General features: G+C 45.7%; 2 protein-coding genes across 3 annotated transcripts in view; both read left to right on the top strand.

Moving 5' to 3' along the window:
* The window catches only part of IFNAR2 (interferon alpha and beta receptor subunit 2), an 844,054-nt gene that overhangs the window by 29,757 nt on the left and 788,967 nt on the right, over window positions 1-25,330 (top strand). The window lies entirely within an intron of this gene.
* On the top strand, window positions 3,787-25,023 carry IFNAR1 (interferon alpha and beta receptor subunit 1). The gene is made up of 11 exons (XM_079313134.1): window positions 3,787-4,003; window positions 7,936-8,056; window positions 14,072-14,256; window positions 15,414-15,571; window positions 16,782-16,929; window positions 18,817-18,931; window positions 20,090-20,286; window positions 20,567-20,718; window positions 21,483-21,636; window positions 24,326-24,480; window positions 24,788-25,023. Exons 1-11 carry the CDS (start codon window positions 3,802-3,804, stop codon window positions 25,013-25,015), a joined length of 1,815 nt encoding a protein of 604 aa, XP_079169260.1. The 5' UTR covers window positions 3,787-3,801; the 3' UTR covers window positions 25,016-25,023.

The raw sequence follows: 25,330 nt of genomic DNA, 5'->3' as shown, positions 1-25,330 counted from the left end.
TTTCCTTATCGGCCCGGGCAGGAGGCGAGCACGGCCCGGGCTCAGCAGCGACGCTGGCGCAGGGACAGCCAGGACTGAGCTGCAGGCTCAGCAAAGCCGGGGCTGCAGCATCGCCGGGCAGGAGGAGCCGCGGGAGCTGCGGGAGCTGCGGGGGCTGCGGGAGCTGCGGGGGCTGCGGGGGCTGCGGGAGCTGCGGGGGCCGCGGGGGCTGCGGGGGCTGCGGGAGCTGCGGGAGCTGCGGGAGCCGCGGGGGCTGCGGGGGCTGCGGGGGCTGCGGGAGCTGCGGGGGCCGCGGGGGCCGCGGGGGCTGCGGGAGCTGCGGGAGCTGCGGGGGCTGCGGGGGCCGCGGGGGCTGCGGGAGCTGCGGGAGCTGCGGGGGCTGCGGGGGCCGCGGGGGCTGCGGGAGCTGCGGGAGCTGCGGGGGCTGCGGGAGCTGCGGGGGCTGCGGGAGCTGCGGGGGCTGCGGGGGCTCAGCCTGGAGAGGAGCCCCAGCCCGGGCTGCCCTGGCTGGCCCCGAGTGTCCCTGAGTCTCCCTGGCTGGCCCTGGGTGTCCCTGGCTGTCCTTGAGTGTTCCTGAGTGTCCCTGGGTGTCCCTGGGTGTCACTGGGTGTCACTGAGTGTCCCTGAGTGTCCCTGGCTGCTCCTGGCTGTCCCTGGCTGTCCCTGGATGTCCTTGAGTGTTCCTGTGTGTCCCTGAGTGTCCCTGTCTGTGTGTCCCTGTCTGTGTGTCCCTGTCTGTCCCTGTCTATCTGACCCTGTCTGTCTGTCCCTGTGTGTCCCTGTGTGTCCCTGTCTATCTGTCCCTGTCTGTCTGTCCCTGTGAGCAGTCCCAGGCTCTGCTCCATCCCACTGTCCCATTGCCCAGGGGCTGAGCCCAGCAATTCCCCTGCACAGGAGGCACAACTGCCCTGGCCAGGGACCAGAGAGGGGCTGGAGTCTCCCTGGGGATGATCCAAATCTCCACAATGCTGTGACCCAGAGGTGACACCAGGTCACCACTGTGCTCCCTCCAGCCTCAGCCATCCTGGCATTCTGGAATTCTGGGACCCTGAGATCAGCAGATGTGCTCAGGGTAGGTGCAGCACCCCATGGCACAAGAGGCAGCAGCCAGGAACATTTTTATCCAAAAGTCTGTCTGTGGTGTCCCCGAGCAGCAAAGCCTGTCCTGTTTGTAACAGCCAGGATGTTGAGGCCACAGACCTTTGCCCACCAGAGTTTCAAATCCTCCCCTCTGAAAACACAGCTCTGCCCACTGAGAGTTTGTGTTTGAGGGGGTGGGAAGTGAAAGGTGAACACCTGGCTTGACATCCAAGCCTGCAGCTGGGCAGGCCCATGGAAAATATGAAACAAAAAAAGAGAAGAGGAGCTCTTAAATCTTGTGATCAGAACTTGTGGCTGGCAAAAGGGAGCTGAGCCCCAGCCCGAGTTCAGAGGCTGTAACGTTCACACTGCATTTAATGGTCACTGCAGCACTCAATGGAACATTTGAGGAATGGACAAACTGTGCTAAAGAGAGATTTCTCCCTCCCCAGACAATCGCAGAATCCCAGACTGGTTTGGGTTGGGAGAGACCTTAAATCCCACCCAGTGCCACCCCAGCCATGGCAGGGACACCTCCCACTGTCCCAGTGTCCAGCCTGGCCTTGGGCACTGCCAGGGATCCAGGGAACAATTCCCGATTCCCAATATCCCATCAAACCCTACTCTGAACCATTCCCTGTGTCCTGTCCCTTGTCCCCAGTCCCTCTCCAGCTCTCCTGGATCCCTCCAGGGGCTCTGAGCTCTCCCTGCAGCTCCTCCTGCCCAGGTGAGCACCCCCAGGTGTCCCAGGCTCCAGAGCTCTCCAGCCCTGCAGCAGCTCCGTGTCCCTGGGGTTGTGCCCAGGGCTCGGGATAAGCTGTGACAGTGACACCTGCCATGGGCTGGGGTGGCACTGCCAGCTCCAGGAGGGCTGGACGGGTCCCGACACTGCCCTCAGAGCACCCTGATACTGCCATGAAACAGCCATGAAACAGCCATGAAATAGCCAAGAAACAGGCATGAAACAGCCATGAAACAGGCATGAAATAACCATGAAACAGCCATGAAACAGGCATGAAACAGGCATGAAACAGCCATGAAACAGCCAGGAAATAGCCATGAAACAGCCATGAAATAGCCATGAAACAGCCATGAAATAGCCATGAAACAGCCATGAAATAGCCATGAAACAGCCATGAAATAGCCATGAAACAGCTATGAAACAGGCATGAAATAGCCAAGAAACAGGCATGAAACAGGCATGAAACAGGCATGAAATAGCCAAGAAACAGCTATGAAACAGGCATGAAATAGCCATGAAACAGCCATGAAACAGGCATGAAATAGCCATGAAATAGCCATGAAACAGGCATGAAATAGCCATGAAACAGGCATGAAATAGCCATGAAATAGCCATGAAACAGGCATGAAACAGCCATGAAATAGCCATGAAAGAGCCATGAAACAGGCATGAAATAGCCATGAAATAGCAATGAGACAGCCATGAAACAGCCCCGATACAGCCCTGATACAGCCCAAACACAGCCCCGATACAGTCCTGATACAGCCATGAAACAGCCCTGATACAGCCCAAACACAGCCCAAACACAGCCCTGATACAACCCTAATAACAACCGTAACACAGCCCTCACTCAGCCTTGACACAGCGCGGATACACCCCAGACACAACCCTCACACTACCCGGACACAGCCCCGATACAGCCCTGACACAGCCATGAACAGCCCTGACAGTGCTCTGATACAGCTCTCACACAGCCCTGATACACCTCTCACAGCGCCCTCACAGAGCCCTGACACAGGCTGGATACAGCCCTGACAGTGCTCTGATACACAGCTCCGACACAACCCTCACACTGCCGGGATACAGCCCTGATACAGCCCAAACACAGCCCTGATACAGCCATGAACAGCCCTGACACAGACATGAAACAGCCCTGACGGTGTTCTGATACAGCCGCCACACAGCTCCGACACAACCCTCACACCGCCGGGATACAGCCTTGATACAGCCCAAACACAGCCCTGATACAACCCTAATAACAACCGTAACACAGTCCTCACTCAGCCTTGACACAGCCCGGGTACAGCCCAGACACAGTCCAGACACTGCCCTCACACAGCCTGACACTGCCCTGACACAGCCCTCACGGATCCCTCACGATTCCCCTCACACCGACCCTCACACCGCCGGGATACAGCCATGAAACAGCACAGATACAGCCTTGATACAGCCATGAAACAGCCCTGATACAGCCCTGAAACAGCCCCGAAACAGCCCTGATACAGCCATGAAACAGCCCTGATACAGCCCTGAAACAGCCCCAAAACAGCCCCGATACAGTCCTGATACAGCCCAAACACAGCCCGGACATAGCCCTGTCACAGCCCCGATACAGTCCTGATACAGCCCTGACACAACTCTGACCCTGCCCTCACACAGCCCTCACGGATCCCTCACGGATCCCCCTCACACCGCCGGGATACAGCCCTGACACAGCCATGAAACAGCCCTCACACAGCCCTGGCACTGCTCAGATACAGCCCTCACACAGCTCCGACACAACCCTCACACCGCCGGGATACAGCCCTAATACAGCCCAAACCCAGCCCTGACACAGCCATGAAACAGCCCTGACAGAGCCCTGACCCTGCCCTCACACAGGCTGACACCGCCCTCACGGCTCCCTCACCCGCTCCCTCATCGCCCGGGCCGCTCGCGCGCAGGCGCCGCCGCCGGAGCTTCCGGCAGCGCTGCCCTGCATGGCGGAGCCGGGGGCTGGAGCGGCGGCGGGGCCGGGGGATGGATGGACGGAGGAGCCTGAGGAGCCCGGGGATGGATGGACGGAGGAGCCCGGGGATGGATGGACGGAGGTGCGGCGGCGGCGGCTGTGGGGGCCGGGCGGGCGCTGGCTGGCCGCCGTGCTGCCCCTGCTCCTGGTGGCGGTGCCGCTGCCCTGCGCAGGTGGGTCCCGGAGCCCTCAGGGAGCGGGGCCGGGCCGGGTCCCCCTCGCCGGGCCCGAGGGGGGAGAGGGGGCGCGGGTCCCGCTGCGGTCCCGGAGCTCCGCAGGGATGCGGGGCGGGATAACGGTGTCGGTGAGATCTGTCCTATTTCCAGGGTTGTCGTGGAATCACAGCAGGGTTTGGGTTGGAAGGACCTTAAATCCAATCCCAGCCATGGCAGGGACAGCTCCCACTGTCCCATTGCTCCAGCCCAGTGTCCAGCCTGGCCTTGGGCACTGCCAGGGATCCAGGGGCAGCCACAGCTGCTCTGGGCACTCTGCCAGGAGCAATTCCTGCCCAAAATCCCATCCTCTGGCAGCGGGAGCCATTCCCTGTGTGCTGTCTCCCCATCCCCTGTGCACAGTCCCTCTCCTCCCCTCGGTCCCTCCCGTTCCCGGTGATTGCAGCGAGAAACAGCTTTGGATTCCCGTTGTTTGGCTTGGGAGTCGCAGTCTGGCAGAGCCTAAAGGATAAATGAGGAAATAAGAGGTAGAATGGCAGGATGGGGGTTTTGGCTCGAAGGGCAGGAGCTTGAGCCTCGTCTTTTGTCCTTACACAGCAAAAAACCCACAACTATTGCCCAAACCCTGTTGCTCAAAAAGGAAATAGGGTGAAGCATTACAAAGGAGGACGGAGAGGCTGTTTGTACGGGCAGAGAGGGACAGCAGCAGGGCAGTGGTTTTAGACTGCCAGAGGGCAGGGCTGGGTGGGAATTGGGAATTAGGAATTGTTCCTGGCAGGGTGGGCAGGGCTGGGTGGGATTTGGGCAGGAATTGTTCCTGGCAGGGTGGGCAGGGCTGGCACAGCTGTGGCTGCCCCTGGATCCCTGGCAGTGCCCAAGGCCAGGCTGGACACTGGGGCTGGGAGATCCAAAGCAGTGGGTGATTGTAACCTGGAATTCCAGTCCCAGCTCTGCTCAGTGACCTGTCCCTTCCCCTGTGCTGCTGCTCCAGGGTCAGGCTCTGCCTCTCCCGGGTTCTCCAGAGCCTTTCCTGGTGTCACATGTGAGGGGCTCCTCTTCCTTCTTCTGCTGAAATATTGACTGTAATTTTCCACTGCTTCCTGTGCCCAGGGATGTCGTAAGCATCGAGCATCATGTGCTCTTCCTGGGCTTTCCCCTGACACTGGGCTTTGCTGTGTTGCCATTTCTTGCTTTCTTCTGTTGCTGAATAGATTTTGTTATATAATCATTATTATTCTCAACTATCACTTACTGACAGTATTGCTCAACATGAATGAATGAAGCAGCGATTTTTCTGCATTAGAACAGTTTGGGTTGGTTTAGTTTATTGGAATTTGGCAGGGGAAAGATGCAGGCAGACGTGCTAAAAGCATTTCTGGTTTTTAATCTCTTCTTTCCACGGAAGTCTAATCCCTTATAATGGTTTCTCAGAACCAAAGTGTCATCATGCTCAAGTCTACAAACAGGAATTAGTTTTAAATGTCTGGCTTCAGGAAGAAGTCTTGATTTTTAGGTTTTTCTCTGTATTTTGAGTCACCACAAAATGGCTCTGCTGATTAAACATCACTGAGTTTGCTCCTTCTTTCCTGCATAGCTGTTCGTTGGGAAATTAATGATTTGTGGAATTAATTTAGGGAAACAACCACAAAACTCTTTGGAAATAGGGGAATATGTGAGAGACTGGATCACATTTTGTGTCTGAGGATCCAGGAGTATCTGAGAAAAATGGATCCACACTCCAGGAAACAACTGCAAGGGTGTTGAACAGGAAAATGTGCAGGGCAGAGAGAGGAGGGTTAAAATATCAGCCCTGCAAGAAATAAAACTTCTACACATAAATTGCACAGCATTGTTTTGTTGGGTGGTTTTAGAAGGCCCCAAAAGTATCAGGACATAGCAGTGCTAATTAGAAGGAAAATATTAGATCATGTCTCATATAAATTAGACTTCCATTAATAATCTCAGCCACTTTATTGTTGGTTTTGGTTTTTTTTTTTTCTGCTTCAAGCGAGTTGAACCATTTGGAAGGAAGACAGAAGAGAACAATAAAACCCCTGCAGGAAACTGGAAATTTGGCTTGAAAGGCATACTTAAAGAATTGTTTAAAAAAATTACAGCTTTCTCTTGCTTGTGGGTTGTGAAGATCATTTTTCCTGGGTTATTTCCCACAAAACACAGGTTTAAAACACAGGCTGGGTGTTTTCTGCCACCCTGTTCTTGTTCTTGGAATGTGAGTCTGGGCAGGATTTTCTCCTGCTCCCTTTTCCCATCTGACCTGCTGGGGTCTGACTTTGGGAAGCCTCATGCTCTGTATAAATCAAAGATTTCAAAAGATGGCAAGGATACACCAAATATTTGAATTTCTACTCAGGGCAAGCAGTAATACTGTAATAATTGAGATGTAGTTGTGTTTTTATCAGCTGGGGTCTGTGGGGCTCTTGTTATCACAAGGTTTTTGGCTGAATTGTAGCCAACTGTTGGATAAATAGCTGGAAAAAAAGATGGTTTTTTTTCTTTGTTTTCATGTGTTCTGAGCAAATGTCCTTTGGAATTCTCTGGGTTTGTCTTAGTCTGTCAGAAGAACAACAAATTCCTGCCTTGTGGGAATAAATTCTGTAATGGGAGCCACAAGGTTTTATTGAATTATTTGCCTTTCATGTTTTTGTGCTTTCAGGAGTTATTGCCCAAAATCCCAGAAAGGATTTTGCAGAATTCAGTCAGTCTGCTTTTCTCTTTTTAGAAGGGGAACTTGTGTAGAAAAATAAATTATATTTGCAGTGAAGAGCCTCTATAAGAGTCAGGATAATACTGTGCAGAGACTGCCCAGCTGAAATTTAATTTCCTCTTTCTGCAATCAAATATCAGACTGATCAAAACCAGCAATTTCAGATATAGCTGAGAAACTGTAACCATTGGGAAGTAATTAATAAATTCCTTCAGATAAAACTGAAACAGATAAAATAGGAAGTCAAAGCCAAGAGGTGCATTTTATTTTATTTAATTTTTATTTTGGTTTATATTTTATTTTAATTTTGATCATATTTGAGTTTTAATATTTTATTGTATTTTTCTTATTTAAATATTTTTACTAATTTTATTTTTTCTATTTTAATTTTATATCTGTTTTATTTTAATAGGTTTTAATTATTATTGTATTTATTTTTATTATTACTGTATTTAATAATTTTAATTTTATTTTATTGTAATTTTTTTCTTTAATTTTATGCTAATATTTTATTTGTTTTTATTATAATATTTAATTTTAATTTTATCCTAATAGTTAACATTTTAGTTTAATGTTATCCTACTATTTTATTTGTTTTTTATTGTAATATTTTATTGTAATATTTAATTTTAATTATATCCTAATATTTAATATTTTAATGTTATCCTACTGTTTTATTTGTTTTTATTTTAATATTTCATTGTAATATTTAATTTTAATATTATATTTTATTTTAATAATTAATTTTTAAATTTTAATATTTTGATATTTTAAATTTATTTTATTTTTATTTATATTTTATCTTATTTTATTTCAATATTTTATTTTAATATTTTATTTTTATTATAATATTAGAAAATTTTATTTTAATATTTTATTTTAATATTATTTTATTTTGATATTTTATTTTAATTTAATCCCAATTTTTCATAATTTTATTGTATAAATTTTAAATATATAATATTTCACTTAAACTTTATCCTATTATTTTATTTGCTTTTTATTATAATACTTTATGCTATTTTAATATTTACTTTAAATTTTTAATATTTACTTTTAATTCTATCTTAAACATTTCTTTACATTGTAACATTTTCTTTTAAATTTATCTTAATATTTTCTTTCCTTTTTAATCCATTTGGTAATATTCATGATATAATACTTCTGTTGTATTATTTAATTTCATTTTCCTGCCTGTTTCCCCTAGGCCAGAGCAGCCTGCTGAGCCCAGAGAATGTGCAGGTGCAGGCAGTGAACACCAACTTCACTCTGAGCTGGAATTACAGTGGCAGCCATCCCAACGTGACCTTTTCAGCACAGTTCCAGTGGTGAGTGGCACCTGCTTGGGAACACAGGGGTCTGCTGAGATGGAAAATGGGAGCCCTCTCCCTCCAGATTATTATCATTTTGAAATTAAGGGGCTCTCAGGCAAAGAGATGGGAATGAGGAATAACAGTTCTTTCCTAGGACAATTCAAATAGCAATGCAGCATTACACAGAACAATCCCAACCCTGCCAGAGTCAGAATCCAAGCTGGCACAGTCAGTCAGTCAGGGTGGTGGCACAGTCCCATTCCATGGTGCTGCATCCTCCTGCAGGGGCAGATGTGGCTCAGCTGGAGCAGTGCTCCTGGAGAAGGGGCAGTTTCCTCTGAAGCTCCAGGGATGATGTGCAAGGCTCTGGTTTTCCTCTGGAATGCAGTGGGAAGAAGGTTCCTTGGTGTCCAAATGTCAGTTTTTCTCTGGGTAGGAAAGGCTTGGCTCCTGCCCTGGCTGGAGCATCTCCCAGTGGGATGATGGAATTTTCTCAGCCATGCCCTGGGACTCAGTGGCCATGAAGAGGAGATATCTCCTGGAGGGAGGATGGGCTGTGGGAAGATAAAGAACATTGATTACCTGGTTTTTAAAGGTGGCCCATTTGCAGGATATACCTCCCCTTGTCTTGGTTTGAAAGACAGGTGTTTGTTAAGAAAGGCAGGAGTCTCTCTTTAAATAGACAGTGTAAACCCCCTCCCTCCAGATTATGATAATTTTGTAATTAAGGGGCTCTCAGGCAAATATATGGGAATAGGAATTAACAGTTCTTTAGTAGGAAAATAAAAATAGCCCATTAACAGGAGATATCTCCTGGAGGAAGGATGGATGGTGGAAAAGATAACACTGCACTACCTGGTTTTAAGAGATGATGATAAAATACACATTTCTGGTTACATCCTGCATTGCAACCCTAGACAACAGGCAAATCCAGGAAGGGGAGGGTGGGAAGATGAATTTTTGGGATGGGGAGGGTTCCTGGTGCTGGCCTGAGTTTGTCTGTTCCTGTGAAAAATCTCATTATATATCTCACAAGAAATGCTGAGTTTGCTGCTGATGCTGAATCACCAGAAGGGTTCTTGCACAAGATTTATTGGCACACTTAGCAGTGGAATTTAGACTTCTGTATTCTCTGGTTTGTTTGGTTTCTGTAGTTGTAGCCACACACAGAGGATCTGAAGGAATTTTCAGTATTACTTTCAACTAATTTTTCAGAGTTCGTTAGCCTGCATTTCTCAGCTGCAAGTTTAATGCCCAGATGAAACAATTTAAGGTTTGTTCTTCAATATTTGCTTGGTTTCCTTCAGTTGTTTTATATCCCAGCTCTTTTGCACGCATTAGCACAGGCATTTTGTGGCACTTTCCTGACAAGTAAATATTGAAAAACATTTCTGAGATAAAATTACTAAAATTCTGAGCAACTTCCTGGGATTGTGGAAGATTCCCTGCCCATGGCAGGGGTGGAATGGGATGGGCTTTAAGGTCCCACCCAAACCATTCTGGGATTCTGTGATTTTGAATTTTTAAAAAATAGCTCTCTGTAGATGAGAACAGCTGCTTTGAAAGTAGATTCATTTTTTTAAATGTCAGACTTGTCTGAAAGACAAGGTAGGAGTTGAGGATAAGCAATTACTGTTTCACATCTGTGCCTCCTTTTTTTTTGGCCAGGACATTTTAAATGTCTCTATAAATCTTTCTTTACTGAGTTGTGGTTGTGTATTGATTTAAAAAGATCTGCTGAAAACCTGATTATTGCTGAGCTCTGCTTTTCACCTCTATGTTTTTATTTTCCCTTAATTTGCATTCCTGGCTTATGTTATAATTAGTGAAGTTCTGCTGGTTTTATGCTCCTTTTAACCACTTTTGCCAAGACTTTAAAATTTCTCCCCATGAATTATAAAATCTTTGCCTGGCTAGGAAATGCAATAATCCTGAGGATGTAATTCTGTGTTCTGGCAGTTGTGGGATAACACTGATTGCACTGGTAATAAAGCAGCATGGAAAGGGATGATATTTATTAAAGTTAAGAAGAATAGAAGAATAATTTCAGGGCTTTAGCTGGGGCTTGGATTTATCCTGGGGCTCTTTATCCTTGGGGTTTATTATAAATAACTATGTAGTTATTGTCTTTCACTATTATTGGCTTTTGTAAATTATTTTGATATGGTACATTTGTAATCTCTTTTTGACTGCTTTCGATTCAGTATAATTTGTCAGTTAACACCCTAATCCCTGTGTAGATTGTATATCTTAGTGTGATAAATATATATCATAGTTTAGGCTTTGGCAAAGTATTAAATTAGAAGATATGTCCTGTGTATTATAATATTAACTTTAGCAGAAGTAATTGTAGTTGTGAAATAATAACTTATGCTAACTGACTGACAATAGTGTAATAGCTAATGTTGATTGAAAGTACTGGTAAAGATAGCTGTAATATCTGTATGATAACATTGAAAAGAACCAGACAAATAACACCCAAATCACAAGGAGGGATCCACTCCTGACCCTCAGCTATCAATAACTGTCAAACCCAGAGCAGGGGGCCTTGTGAGGAAACAAAATACAAGACTCAAAATCACATCTGCATTGTGGCACATGCTCTGAGAAGATGGGGTCAGGGGTCCAAATAAGAAAAAGAATTCCTGGGATCTGTAAGCTAAAAGGAATGTTAGAATATATGTAACCTTCATGAATATGCATTTGAGCATTGCAGTGAGACTACATAATAAGACTTGTTATAGTTCAAGGTGTGCTTTCTGAGTTTGACAAGCACCCCAGGGCTGAAAACTGCACCTTCTATCCCTTATTAAACTTGTAAAAATTTTAAAGAGTGAGTCTTGTTGCTCCCAGGGTATTGATTATCCCAGAGTGTTCTTAATCCTGGGCTGTTGTTTATCTTGGGGCTGTTGTTTATTCCTGGGGTGTTGTTTATCCCAGGGTGCTGATCCTGGACTTTTATGTACCCCAGAGTATTGATCCCGGGCTGTAGATCCTGGAGCTGTTGTTTGTCCCCCTGGACTGTTGTTTTTCCCCCTGGGCTGTTGTGTATCCCAGGGTTGTTCTTTATCCCAGGGCTGTTGTTTATCCCAAGAGTGTTTTATATCCCAGGGGTGTGGTTTATCCCAGGATATTGTTTATCCCATGCTGTTGTGTATCCCAGAGGTGTTGTATATCCCAGGGGTGTCGTTTATCCCAGGGTGTTGTATATCCCAGGGTGTCCAAGTTTAGGATAAATTTGGGGAAAAAGAGCTCCAAAGGGCCCCCCCCCACCTTTTCTTTTTCACAATTCCTTCCTTCACTGAGCTCAGAAAGAATTGTTCTTCAGGTGAAAATGGAAAAAACTTTTTTATTAACAAAAATACAAAAGAAACACTCCCCAACCCAAACCCAGATGAGACGAACTTAGCCGGTCCTCGCCGGGGAGAGCGGCAGAGCCTCCCAAGCCGACCTCCAGCAGCGGCCCCCGAAGTCCAGATCCTTGTCCTCCTGAGTCGGTGCAAATCCCTGGAGCAGGGAGAAGGGAGAGAGGGAGAGGGGCAGCCAGGAGCAGGCCAAAGAAAGCCCAAGACAAGCTAAAGCGAGCCCAAGACAAGCAAAAGCAAACCCAAGACAAGCCAACACAGGGGCACAGACAAAACAGCTGGGGGAAAAGGGAAAAAAACGGCCAAAGCAGCCAGGGGAGGGGGTTACAGCTGAGCAGACGGCAGAGAGCAAGACACAGCCCACAACCGAAGCGCAGCAAGAGAGCGAGAGCCGGAAAACACCAGCCTAGATAAAACCATCCGAGGGAGGGACCGGCAACTGCACCGGGGAAGCAAGGAGAGGAGCCAGTCCAAATATCAGCCCATAACACAGGGGTGTGGTTTATCCCAGGATATTGTTTATCCCATGCTGTTGTATATCCCAGAGGTATTGTTTACCCTGGGCTATTGTTTACCCTGGGCTATTGTTTACCCTGAGCTATTGTTTATCCCAGGGGTGTTGTTTATCCCAGGTTGTTGTATATCCCAAGGGGGTGTTGTTTATCCCAGGGGTGTTGTATATCCCAGGCTGTTGTATATCCCAGGGGTGTTGTTTATCCCAGAGATGTTGTTTATCCCAGGGTATTTCATATCCCAGGCTGTTGTTTACCCTGGGCTATTGTTTATCCCAGGGGTGTTGTATATCCCAGGCTGTTGTTTACCCAGAGCTGCTGTGTATCCCAGGGGTGTTGTTTATCCCAGGGGTGTTGTATATCCCAGGCTGTTGTTTACCCTGGGCTATTGTTTATCCCAGGGGTGTTGTATATCCCAGGCTGTTGTTTACCCGGAGCTGCTGTGTATCCCAGGGGTGTTGTTTACCCCGGGCTGTTGTTGATCCCATGCTGTTGTTTACCCCGGGCTGTTGTTGATTCCATGCTGTTGTTGATTCCATGCTGTTGTTGATCCCATGCTGTTGTTTACCCCGGGCTGTTCTTGATCCCATGCTGTTGTTGATCCCATGCTGTTGTTGATCCCATGCTGTTGTTGATCCCATGCTGTTGTTGATCCCATGCTGTTGTATATCCCAGGCTGTTGTTGATCCCATGCTGTTGTTTACCCCGGGCTGTTGTTGATCCCATGCTGTTGTTGATCCCATGCTGTTGTTTACCCCGGGCTGTTGTTGATCCCATGCTGTTGTATATCCCATGCTGTTGTTCACCCCGGGCTGTTGTTGATCCCATGCTGTTGTATATCCCAGGCTGTTGTTGATCCCATGCTGTTGTATATCCCAGGCTGTTGTTGATCCCATGCTGTTGTATATCCCAGGCTGTTGTTGATCCCATGCTGTTGTTTACCCCGGGCTGTTGTTTACCCCGGGCTGTTGTTGATCCCATGCTGTTGTATATCCCAGGCTGTTGTTGATCCCATGCTGTTGTTGATCCCATGCTGTTGTTGATCCCATGCTGTTGTTGATCCCATGCTGTTGTTTACCCCGGGCTGTTGTTGATCCCATGCTGTTGTTGATCCCATGCTGTTGTTTACCCCGGGCTGTTGTTGATCCCATGCTGTTGTATATCCCAGGCTGTTGTTGATCCCATGCTGTTGTTGATCCCATGCTGTTGTTGATCCCATGCTGTTGTTGATCCCATGCTGTTGTTTACCCCGGGCTGTTGTTGATCCCATGCTGTTGTTGATCCCATGCTGTTGTTGATCCCATGCTGTTGTTTACCCCGGGCTGTTGTTGATCCCATGCTGTTGTATATCCCAGGCTGTTGTTGATCCCATGCTGTTGTTGATCCCATGCTGTTGTTGATCCCATGCTGTTGTTTACCCCGGGCTGTTGTTGATCCCATGCTGTTGTATATCCCAGGCTGTTGTTTACCCCGGGCTGTTGTTGATCCCATGCTGTTGTATATCCCAGGCTGTTGTTGATCCCATGCTGTTGTTGATCCCATGCTGTTGTTTACCCCGGGCTGTTGTTGATCCCATGCTGTTGTATATCCCAGGCTGTTGTTTACCCCGGGCTGTTGTTGATCCCATGCTGTTGTTGATCCCATGCTGTTGTTTACCCCAGGCTGTTGTTTACCCCGGGCTGTTGTTGATCCCATGCTGTTGTTTACCCCGGGCTGTTGTTGATCCCATGCTGTTGTTGATCCCATGCTGTTGTTGATCCCATGCTGTTGTTTACCCCAGGCTGTTGTTGATCCCATGCTGTTGTATATCCCAGGCTGTTGTTTACCCCGGGCTGTTGTTGATCCCATGCTGTTGTATATCCCAGGCTGTTGTTGATCCCATGCTGTTGTATATCCCAGGCTGTTGTTGATCCCATGCTGTTGTATATCCCAGGCTGTTGTTGATCCCATGCTGTTGTATATCCCAGGCTGTTGTTGATCCCATGCTGTTGTATATCCCAGGCTGTTGTTGATCCCATGCTGTTGTATATCCCAGGCTGTTGTTGATCCCATGCTGTTGTTTACCCCGGGCTGTTGTTGATCCCATGCTGTTGTATATCCCAGGCTGTTGTTTACCCCGGGCTGTTGTTGATCCCCTCTCTTTCTGCCCCCAGGTTTGAGCTGAAGGACACGGGCTGGCAGGAGCTGCCGGGGTGCCAGGCTGTGTGTGGCACAGGCTGTGACATCTCCTCAGCCATCTCTGAGTACTACGACCCCTACTACGTGCGCGTGAGGGCTCAGGCAGGGCCCCTGGTGTCCCCGTGGTCACACACCCTGGAGATGGTGCCGGAGTACGTCGGTACGAGCTCTGGGTTTGGGGGGACACTTGGCTTCCTTTAGCACCCCAGGCAGGATTCTGCTTCAGGTGAGACCCAACCCACAGAGCCTCCAGCCCTGGGACAGCAAGAGCAGGAGGAGCTGGAGCTGCTGAGAGAGCCCAGAGCAGGCAGGGAGCTGCTGCAGGGCTGGAGAGCTCTGGAGCCAGGCTGGGAGAGCTGGGGGTGCTTACCTGGACAGGAGAAGCTCCTGGCAGGGCCTGAAGGGATCCAGGAGAGCTGGAGAGGCACTGGGGACAAGGCAGGGAGGGACAGGACACAGGGAATGGCTTCAGAGTAGGGTTTGATGGGATATTGGGAATTTGGAATTGGTCCCTGGATCCCTGGCAGGGCCCAACACCAGGTTAGACATTGGGGCTGGAGCAGCCTGGGACAGTGGGAGGTGTTCCTGCCATGGCAAGGGTGGGATGGGATGAGCTTTAAGGTCCTTCCCAACCTAAAGCAGTCTGGAATTAAGGATTTAGAAAACCCACAAATGGTTTCCCCTGTTGGTACAGCAGGACAGGGTGGGTTTCCCAACAGGAACATAACACCAGGCATCTGCAGGTCATGTGGAAAGGGAAAATGATTCCAGGTGATGCTGATTTTCTGACTGAATTTCCTGTCATTCTGTATTTTCCCAGATTATTTGTTGGAAAAATCCTTTTGGACAGTAGATTCTTGTAGAATCCCAAAATGGTCTGAATTGGGAAGGACCTTAAAGCCCATCCCATTCCATCCCCTTCCATAGACCAGATTGCTCCAAGAATCTTTTTTTGGGAAGTTTGTGGCTTTTCAGCACTTCCAGTGTGGTACTGAAGCCCTCCTTTGATGTTGGGCTCAATAGACTGAGCAAAGTCTCTTGTCTTGCAGGTTTTTAGAACAATTTATACTGACTTTTTGGAAAACACTTGCTGGTAATATTTCATTTTAACTGCTTTCAGAACCAGGTGATGGTATTTGGTTGTTAGAATAAATTTCTTTTAGAAACTGCCTCAGTCATAAAAATTTAAAATCCTGTAGGTGATCATTCAAAAGAATTAAATAGGTTTGTATGTCAGGTTTATTACTGTAAACTGCTTTTGAGGTGTATTTTCTCAAAGTAGACATGTTTAACTTCTTTTTCTTTCCAAATTTGCAGCTGAAATTGGTCCACCAAGACTGGAATTGCAATCTACAGATGGAGTTGTAAAAGTTAAAGTTTTTCCTCCAGAAGAAAATGAGAGCAAAAAAATGTGGATCAATGATCTGAGTTTTAAATATAACCTGGTCTTCTGGGAAAACTCATCACATGCTCAGGTATGAGCACTTCTTTTTTTGCTTTTAACCTTACCAGACCTGTCAGAGATGGACTTTAATTTATACTTTGAAATGGAATTGTTTGGTTTTGTCACTGTGTAGCTGCTCCTGTATGGTTTGAAATTGGAGGAGGTGCTTTATTTCTTGGTGGGATGATTTTGTTCCTAATATACAATTGTTTTATTGGGATTGCCCTTAACCAGGGATTTTTTTTGAGGTGTTGTCATTGTGAGCTGGTTTCCAAGGCATTATGTGTGTCCTGCAGAGCACCCAGAGCTCTCCTGTGAAAAGCAGGATAGAAACTCTTCCTTTTTATCCTTTTTAGGGAAATGGGTGTCATCTAAATTAGTGCAGGGATTGAAGGGCAATCTGCATTCTTTTGGGAGAGCAGATCAAAATCATCTCTACAGAAAGGGCCTGGAGGGGCTGGAGTGTGTCCAGGGCAGGGCACAGAGCTGGGAAGGGTTTGGAGAATTCCTGAGGGAGCTGGGAAGGGGCTCAGGGGGGACCTTGTGGCTCTGCACAACTCCCTGACAGGAGGGGCAGGGAGGGGGAAACACAGGAATGAGGAAAGGACAAGAGGGAACAGCTTCAAGGTGCAGCAGGGGAGGCTCAGATTAAAGACAGAATAAAATTTCCATCCCAGAGTGATCAGGCACTGGAAGGAGCTGCCCAGGGAGGTTTGGAGTCACTGGGATTGTCCCAGAGGAGTCTGGACACGGCCCTTGGGATGATTTGGGGTGATGGTTTGGGGTGATGCTGGTGCTGGGTGGCACTGGGTGATCCTGGAGAGCTCTTCCCAGCTCTGGGATTTTGGGATTGCACATCAAATGCCCATAAGTGCAAGTTGTGTGTGATCAGTCACCAGCAAGTGTGGGAAACCAAAACCAGGGGGGTGGCAGAAGAGAGAGGATGTGGGTGCTGGAGGGGTGGGAAAGTCCTGGTTCATTTTGGAATATCTGTGGGGTGAATTCCTGGGAATTGAAATCCCTCCTCACTTCCATGGCAAAGGAGCCCAAAATGTTCCCTCCTAGCTAAACTGGAAACTTCCCTTCAGGATTTCTGCAGCTCAAACACTGTCCTACTTCCTCTGTTTTACATTTTAGGTAGGGTATTGTACAAATGGGCTGAAACTGTAAAATGGTAATTTAAAAATATTCCTGTGGAAGCACAGTTCTCCTCACAGGCTCTTTGTGTTTGTTTCTTCCAGCTCCAGAATAAAAACGTTTTTCCTGTTGACACCATTGATGATCTTGCCCCAAACAGCACCTATTGCTTCAAAGTTCAAGCAAATCTCCCCATGGATGGAAAGCAAGGCTGGTTCAGCCCCATCAGCTGTGTGAAAACCACCCAGAAAGGTACCCAGGAAATCAGGTTATCTGCAAGTGATGGCTTGAATTCAACTGGCACAGAGTCAGTTATTGTGAAGCAACAGAAATAGGCAGAAGGACCAAATTCCTCCTCATTTTGATATTAAAAAATATATATATTACATACATTTACCCTTCTCAATCAACAGAAAATATGTCAAGGGTAGTGTGTTAATAATGCAAAAGGGTTTTTGCCATGAGGTGAATTTTGACATTAATTTGGAACAAAAATATCTTTGTGTGTTTTGGAAAACTTAATTTTTGTATCAGTGTCTCAATCAGGAGGAAAAAAACCCCAAAGACTTTGGGATACTTGGCACCCAATGAATGCACAGAAAGTTGAGCTGAGATTAAAAAAATGTTGGGTTTATATAACCCTTGGTGAATTAATTGTTACAGCTGCTGAATGCCCCCTCAAAGCCTGTTTGCCACCTTGTTGTGGAAAATTAAATTATTTTCTGTGCTGTGCAGTTGCTTTTAGAAGTTTATTTTAGGAAAAAATAACAGTAGAAAGTCAAAGATTAGATTGGATGGGTGGTACATCATAAGTAGTTGATGGTACATCAAAATGTAAGGAATTTATGGTAAATGAAAATTACTTTGTACACAAAATATGTAAATTAATACACATCAGTGTCTTTAAAATGTGTAATTATCTCTTGGTTTAAGACAGGTGTTTACTGAGAAAGGCAGGAAATGGAGAATGTAAACCCCCTCTCTCCAAATTATTATCATTTTGAAATTAAGGAGCTCTCAGGCAAAGAGATGGGAATTAGCAATAACAGTTCTTTCCTAGGACAATTCAAATAGCAATGCAGCATTACACAGAACAATGCCAACCCTGCCAGAGTCAGAATCCAAGCTGGCACAGTCAGTCAGTCAGGGTGGTGGCACAGTCCCATTCCATGGTGCTGCATCCTCCTGCAGGGGCAGATGTGGCTCAGCTGGAGCAGTGCTCCTGGAGAAGGGGCAGTTTCCTCTGAAGCTCCAGGGATGATGTGCAAGGCTCTGGTTTTCCTCTGGAATGCAGTGGGAAGAAGGTTCCCTGGTGTCCAAATGTCAGTTTTTCTCTGGGTAGGAAAGGCTTGGCTCCTGCCCTGGCTGGAGCATCTCCCAGTGGGATGATGGAATTTTCTCAGCCATGCCCTGGGACTCAGTGGCCATGAACAGGAGATATCTCCTGGAGGGAGGATGGGCTGTGGGGAGATAAAGAACATTGAGTACCTGGATTTAACAGCTGCCCATTAACAGGAGGTATCTCCCTGGAGATAAGGATCACTGACCCACCTGGTTTTTGATGGTGATAGAAAACAGACTTTTGATAGAATACATACAGAATACACACTGTATTGCAGCTTAAGACAAATTATTAAAATATTCAATTTAAATTAGATATTACAAATATTTAAAGTTATATTTTAATACAAAATATTTAAAATACATGTGTATTTAAAAATGTTAAAATAGTGCATGTGTATCTTAATATTGCAAAAATTGATACATGCAGGTTTAAATTATTTTAATTATTTTAATAAAATATTGAAATACTAATAATGTTCATATTTCAATAAAACAATTTTTAAAAAATAAAAATGTATAATAAATACAGATGTGTATTTGTTACATTTGTCTAATCATTTTAGTCCCTAACCAGTTTATTTCTGTTCCTCTCAATATTTGTGTGCTTCAATTTTTTTCCAAATTAACTTTTAGCTGATTTTTAAATTAAAAGCTTGATAGATTGCTTTACACACGTGCCTTGCAATCTTTATAATGGCTAATCTTCATGTTTTCATTATTGACATGAAAAATATCCATTCTTTATCTATCACATGAAGTTTTTTTGGTCATTTTGTGTTTCCTTTTCCCCCTGAGCAGTTGATGATCTGTGTGCCACCAACCTGAGTGTCCTGGCTTTGAACATGAATTTCCACCTGCTTTGGAATAACCAGGGAAATCAGGATGTGACCTACAACGTGCAGTACCTCTTGTGAGTTCAGCCCTTCCCATCCCTGCCAGCTGAAATCCCATTCCTTGTGTTCTGCAAGGATTTCCTTGTTAAAAGAAGTTAAAATGAAATTTTTGCTGGCCTTTTGTGTTAATCAGAACATTGCTGTTCAAGAATTCCATGTAACATCTGAGCCTGGAATTTCAGGGGACTGGGCTGCTTTTGGGGGTGTTAAACTCCTGGTGGAAGGGAACTTCTAAATGCTGAGGGACATTTTTAAAGCTGGGGAATCTGAATTGCTCAGTGGCTTTTTGAATTTGAAGAAATTTTATGAGTAAAAGTGACCAAAAATACAGGTGGTGGAGGTTCAATTGTAACAGCTTGGATTTCTTCTGTCACACCCAAATAGGAGAGAAAACTCAAGGTAGCAGATCAAAACCACAATGTATCACATTAAAAAAGTTGTATCACATGAAAAGGTTGTATCACATGAAAAGGTTGTATCACATAAAAGGGTTGTGTCACATAGAAAACGTTGTGTCACATAAAAAGTTTGTATCACACAAAAAAAGTTGTATCACATAAATAAACCCATCAAGTCACAAAATCCCCCTCATGTCACCTGAAATAAGCCCTGTATCACATCAAACCCCATCATATCACAGATAAAAACACTGTATCACATTCATAAAATCAGATAAAAATAATATTGCATCAAAAAACAAGGAATGCCATAAAACCCCCCCTCACATCCCATAAAACCCCATGGAATCACACCCAAAAAACCCATTAAGAAGCAATTCTATAAACCTGTATCTCAATCTGCAGCTGTTCATAGATATTGTGGCCAGCACCTCATTGAAGAGCAGGGATCCCCCTGGAATTCCTTGGGAATTCTTTTGGTCTGACAGGAGCCCAATGGGCTGCAGGAGCTCTGTGAGAACTTTTCCTTGGGATTTTCAGAACCTCTCCACCTCACATTTCATTTTCTCTGCTGAGACTTGGATTTCTATTTCCTTTTATCTTCATTGTTCCACTCAGAAATATCTCATTAAAATGCTGATTTTTTTTATTTTTTTAATAATTCAAATTACTAGAGGCCTTTTTGTCCAAACCTGAGCCGAGTGCAGCACAAACAAACGTGATTTTCTTTAGGAATTCTGACAGCTCACATCAAAACTCTGACATTCTCCCTTGCAGGGGGTTCCTGAAGAAGCTCAATGATGATCACTCAGACAAGTGGCTCAGTGTCCCCATGTGTGAGAACATCACCAACACCCAGTGCAACTTCACCAGCATTGCCACCACTGCATTTTTTTATCTCCGGGTGCAGGCCAGGCAGGGACACAACAAATCCTGCTTGTCCAGGGAGGTTGAAGTGGATCCTCTGAAAACAAGTAAGGAAATTGTTTCCTGAAATGTTCTTTGCTCAGCAAACCCGTGCCAAATGTCTGTATGAACTGACAGGAGGCTGGGGATATATTCCCAAGAATATAGTGAAAAGAATTTAAATATTTCTCAGGATTTGAGATTCTGAATAGAGCTATTAAATTATACTTTGAACTTTTTTTTGTTGTTGTTAAAAATTATCATGGATTTCACTGACACTATTTGATGCAATGTTTTTAGCTGCAATTTTTTCAGTTGGATTTCAATGATTTCTTTTATTGTTTTCAGATGGAATTGGCCCTCCTGGTGTGAGGTTGGACCTCAGTGACACTTTGCTCCACATCCTTATTTCTCCTCCAGGAGGAGCTGAGGGTGAAGTCATGAGGGAACACTATGACTTGTCCTACAGGATCCTGTACTGGAAGAATTCCTCAGATAAGGTGTGAACCAATTAAATACAGTATAAAATGGATTCTGACTTAAATCCTGAGTTTCCATTCTCCCTGAAGAGCTCCTTTCCAAAAGAGGCCCATTCATGGTGTATCAGTTTTTAAAAAGTCAAATTTTTTGTTTTTTTAATGAAAGAGTCTATCAAAACCATGACCACTGTGACTTTTATCACCCAGTGGTTGAGATTTTTATGTAGCTGTTTTAGAAATCTGATCACTGTGATTTTTATCTCCCAGTGATGAATTAAGATCTTAATTTCCATGGGTGTGGCTGTGTGCAATGTGTTGGAAAAGGCTCCTCAAGCACTGAAGTCTTGCATGCTTTTAGCTCCTACTTTACTGGATCTTTGTGTGTTCTTTAAATAATTTTTAGGGCAAAATATTTCACAGTAATTGGTAAAAGGGGGGCAGAAGAGAAGGAAAAAATACTGCATCAGGAAGGGAACTTGGAAGTGTTCTTGCCCAGGAAGTGTTTGCTGAGTTTTGCTTGGGAGCTGAGGGAGTGGTTTCTTTATTTTATTGAATCTGGGTGCCCAGAGAGGTGGTGCAGTTCCTGGAAGTGTTCCAGAGACTTCTGGATGTGGCCCTTGGGGTGGTGCTGGTGGGACTGGATGAGCTGGGAAGTCTCTCCAGCCCTGCTGATTTTGGGCTTGCAGCAGTGTCTGACATTTCCCAGAATCACAGAGCCTGCAGTTCCCACCTGTTGAATATCCCTGTGATCTGATCCCTCTTTTTTTCCTTCTTTCTTTTGGCAGGAGGTGGTGCAGCAGAAGGAGGTGAAGCAGACCATAGCCACAGTGTCTGATGTGTCCCCCTCCAGCCTGTACTGTGTCAAAGTGCAGGCCTTCTCAATAGCCTACAACAAGAGCAGTGCCTACAGCCAGCAGCAGTGCATCCACACCCCTGCAGGTGGGTGAAGGAGCTGGGGGCTCCCTGCCACAGCTGCCACTGCCCTGGTTTGAGGGACAGGATCTGCCAAGAAAGGCAGGAGCTTCTCTTTGAAATGGACAATGTAAACCCCCTCCCCCCAAATTATTATAATTGTGAAATTAAGGGGCTCTCAGGTAAAGAGATGGGAATTAGCAATAACAGTTCTTTCCTAGGACAATTCAAATAGCAATGCAGCATTACACAGAACAATGCCAACCCTGCCAGAGTCAGAATCCAAGCTGGCACAGTCAGTCAGTCAGGGTGGTGGCACAGTCCCATTCCATGGTGCTGCATCCTCCTGCAGGGGCAGATGTGGCTCAGCTGGAGCAGTGCTCCTGGAGAAGGGGCAGTTTCCTCTGAAGCTCCAGGGATGATGTGCAAGGCTCTGGTTTTCCTCTGGAATGCAGTGGGAAGAAGGTTCCTTGGTGTCCAAATGTCAGTTTTTCTCTGGGTAGGAAAGGCTTGGCTCCTGCCCTGGCTGGAGCATCTCCCAGTGGGATGATGGAATTTTCTCAGCCATGCCCTGGGACTCAGTGGCCATGAACAGGAGATATCTCCTGGAGGGAGGACGGGCTGTGGGGAGATAAAGATGATTGCCCAGCTGGTTTAAAGATGGCCCATGAGCAGAGAATATGTGCCAGGAGATCAGGGGCACTGCCCCACATGGGGACAGAACACACATTGCTGGGCACAATCAGCTCTTGTGTGAGATTCATCTTTGCTTGCAAGACTTTCTTAGCCAGCAAAGAGAAAAAGAGATCTGGGAGAGCTGTGCAGAGATTCTGCAGACAACTTTATTTCTATGAAGGGGTCTGTCAGCAAATCCAAATCCATAGATATCAAGGGGGTTTTATAGGGTTAAGGTGACTCAAAAAGTGACCAGTAAAATTATAAGTTGAAAACTATCCAATTACCTTAAGGTTTTAATAAAAGCCAATAGAAACTAAAAGATAACAGGGAGTCTATGAGGGGGAGGGTAAACATTCCTCTGACATGAGTCATTCTAAGGAAGGATTTCTCATCTCTGGAGAAGGTTCCAAGGGGGCCCTAAAGGGGTGTCTGAACCATCCACAGGTGGGCACACCTGGCAGTTCCTCCCCTCTGCAGGGGGAATTGTTACCCCTGCACTGGCAGCTCACAGCTCAAAGCTCCTGGCAGCACCTGGCTGGGCAGAGAGCTTCACTTCCCAGTCCTGCATCTTGGGAGGGAGCAAGGAGTCACCAAATTCCACCTTTTCAGGGCTGTTTTATCCTTGAAACTGCCTTAGTCCTTCTGGGAATGAATCTCCTGTACTGCAGAGTGAGGAGATAAATCAGATTTGTTAGGGCTGAAAGCTCATCTTGGTGCAAAGGGAGAGTGGGGGGATTGCACTCCAGATAATTGGCCACATAAAATTTCATTAACACTCTGAAAATTTCTGACTCTTCAACTGCCTGTTTTTGTTTTAGTTCATGAACTAATTTAGTGTAGTGGGTTTGGTTCATCAATTTTAAATTTTTTCTTGTGAGATGGGATTAGGAGGAAGGCAAAATCAGCTTAACTCAAAATGGTGCACAGAGAAACTTTATTATTAGAAAGTACAAGAAAAAAATATTTAGAATAAAATTTTAGACCACTCCTGCTCCTCCCACACATTTCTTCTCTTTCACACTGGAAATGGTGAAACAATTAAGTTGTGAAACAATTAAATAGTGAACAATTAAATAGTGAAACACATAAACTTTCTCATTGGTGTAACAATGTAATCAATGTAAAAATCTGACATGGATTATCCTTGTAAGGTACAAAAAAAATTACCCAGGTTTGGGCAGGTAAAAATTTCAAAAAATCTTTACAAACCACTACACTGCCTTAAAGCTGAGAAAATGTAATAACAGCAGTGCTTGGCTCACACTCAGGATTCATTTCTATTGTGATCCTCACTGCTGTATCTTATCAAGCCTCAAAAGAATCAAATGCTAATTTTTACCTGCATTAGATAAATATTTGAATCTATTTTCCTAGGTGTTACTCTTCCCTTTATCCTGCTTTTTAATGGATCTCTTTGAATGCAAGCAGTGCCTTCAAGGCAGACCATGCCCTGTCTTTCTCATGTTTTTATAGCCCAGAGTGAAAACCTTTGATCATACATTAAGACCTGATGATGTTATTGCTGGTGCAATAATTTTAGTATCACCAAACTCATTTTGTTGAGATAATCATGGAGTCATGGAATGGTTTGGGTGGGAAGATCATTTCATTCCTACCCCATAGCAGGGACACCTCCCACTGTCCCAATGTCCAGCCTGGCCTTGGGCACTGCCAGGGATCCAGGGAACAATTCCTGATTCCCAAAATCCCATCAAACCCTACTCTGGAGCCATTCCCTGTGTCCTGTCCCTTGTCCCCAGTCCCTCTCCAGGTGAGCACCCCCAGCTGCTGCTGCTGGGACTGAATTATCTCAGGGGTCTTTTCCCACCTTGGTGATTCTGTGTTCTTGTTTTTATAAAATATTTTATGGCTTCTTCAAGCAAACTTATCTCAGATACTGGCACAGCATCAGTTTTCCCTGGTGCTGTGGAAATGTTGAATTATTTGATAAATTCTGCAGCACATTTGGGGTTGTAATTTCTGTGATTTTCTGCTGTAATTTCTGCTGGTTCTGAATGGTTTTTATTCCCAATTTTAGGTACACCTTTACCTCTGGTCATTTTTGGGATTTTCATGGGTGCCCTGCTGGTTGTCCTGCTGGTGGCTGCCTCTCTGGTTTTTGTGTTTTACCAAGCCTACAACAAAATCAAATATGTGTTCTTCCCCTCCTGCCAGCCCCCCCTGAACATCGAGGTGAGCTCTGACTCCTCAGTCATTACTCAGCTTCTTTTTGGGAAAATGAACTTTCATTATCATGAAAAAAAAAAAAGTTATTTATCTGTTCTGGGTCAGCCAGGGTTCACTTTAGAGGTTTTATCAGTGGTTTATCTCCAGACCTTTGTCCAGCCTCCAGCCTGGCACTGGTGGTGCTTAGCCTGCCAGTAAAGAACCTGATAAATCCCATTTATGTGACTGTGGTGTTAAATATTAAATTATTTAAATCAGTATATCATTATTATTTCTGAATGATGATCTCTTTCCCCTGTGCTTCTGTCCTCAGGGGTTTGGGGCACAGCTCTTCAGCAGCCCTTACATGTCAGCTGCAGAGGAACCTGTGGAGAGTTGCTGTGTGGTTGAGTCCATGGTGACAGAGGAGGGAAATCAAATCCATTTTACAGACTACAAACATTCCAAAGAGAGCAGTCGAGACTCAGGGAATTACTCCAACGACGACAACACGTCTGGGAGCAAAGGATCCAAAGAGACCCTGGACAAGGAAATGGTGTGACTTGGGGAGACAGCATCCATTGGTGGGATTGTCAACCTCACAACACTTCACACCTTCTTGTGATGGGAGCCCCAGCCTGCAGGGGACACTGTGACAATTGGGGTCCTGAGGGGGACACTGTGACCTTTGGGATCCTGATGGGGACACTGTGACCTTTGGGGTCCTGAGGGAGACAATGTGACCTTTGGGGTCCTGAGGGGGACAATGTGACAATTGGCATCCTGATGGGGACACTGTGACCTTTGGGATCCTGAGGGGGACACTGTGACAGTTGGGATCCTGATGGGGACACTGTGACCTTTGGGATCCTGAGGG

This window comes from Erithacus rubecula (genome assembly GCF_903797595.1).
Source record: "Erithacus rubecula genome assembly, chromosome: 1".
NCBI classification, from domain to species: Eukaryota; Metazoa; Chordata; class Aves; order Passeriformes; family Muscicapidae; genus Erithacus; species Erithacus rubecula.
This window is presented reverse-complemented; position numbering and strand designations above follow the sequence as displayed.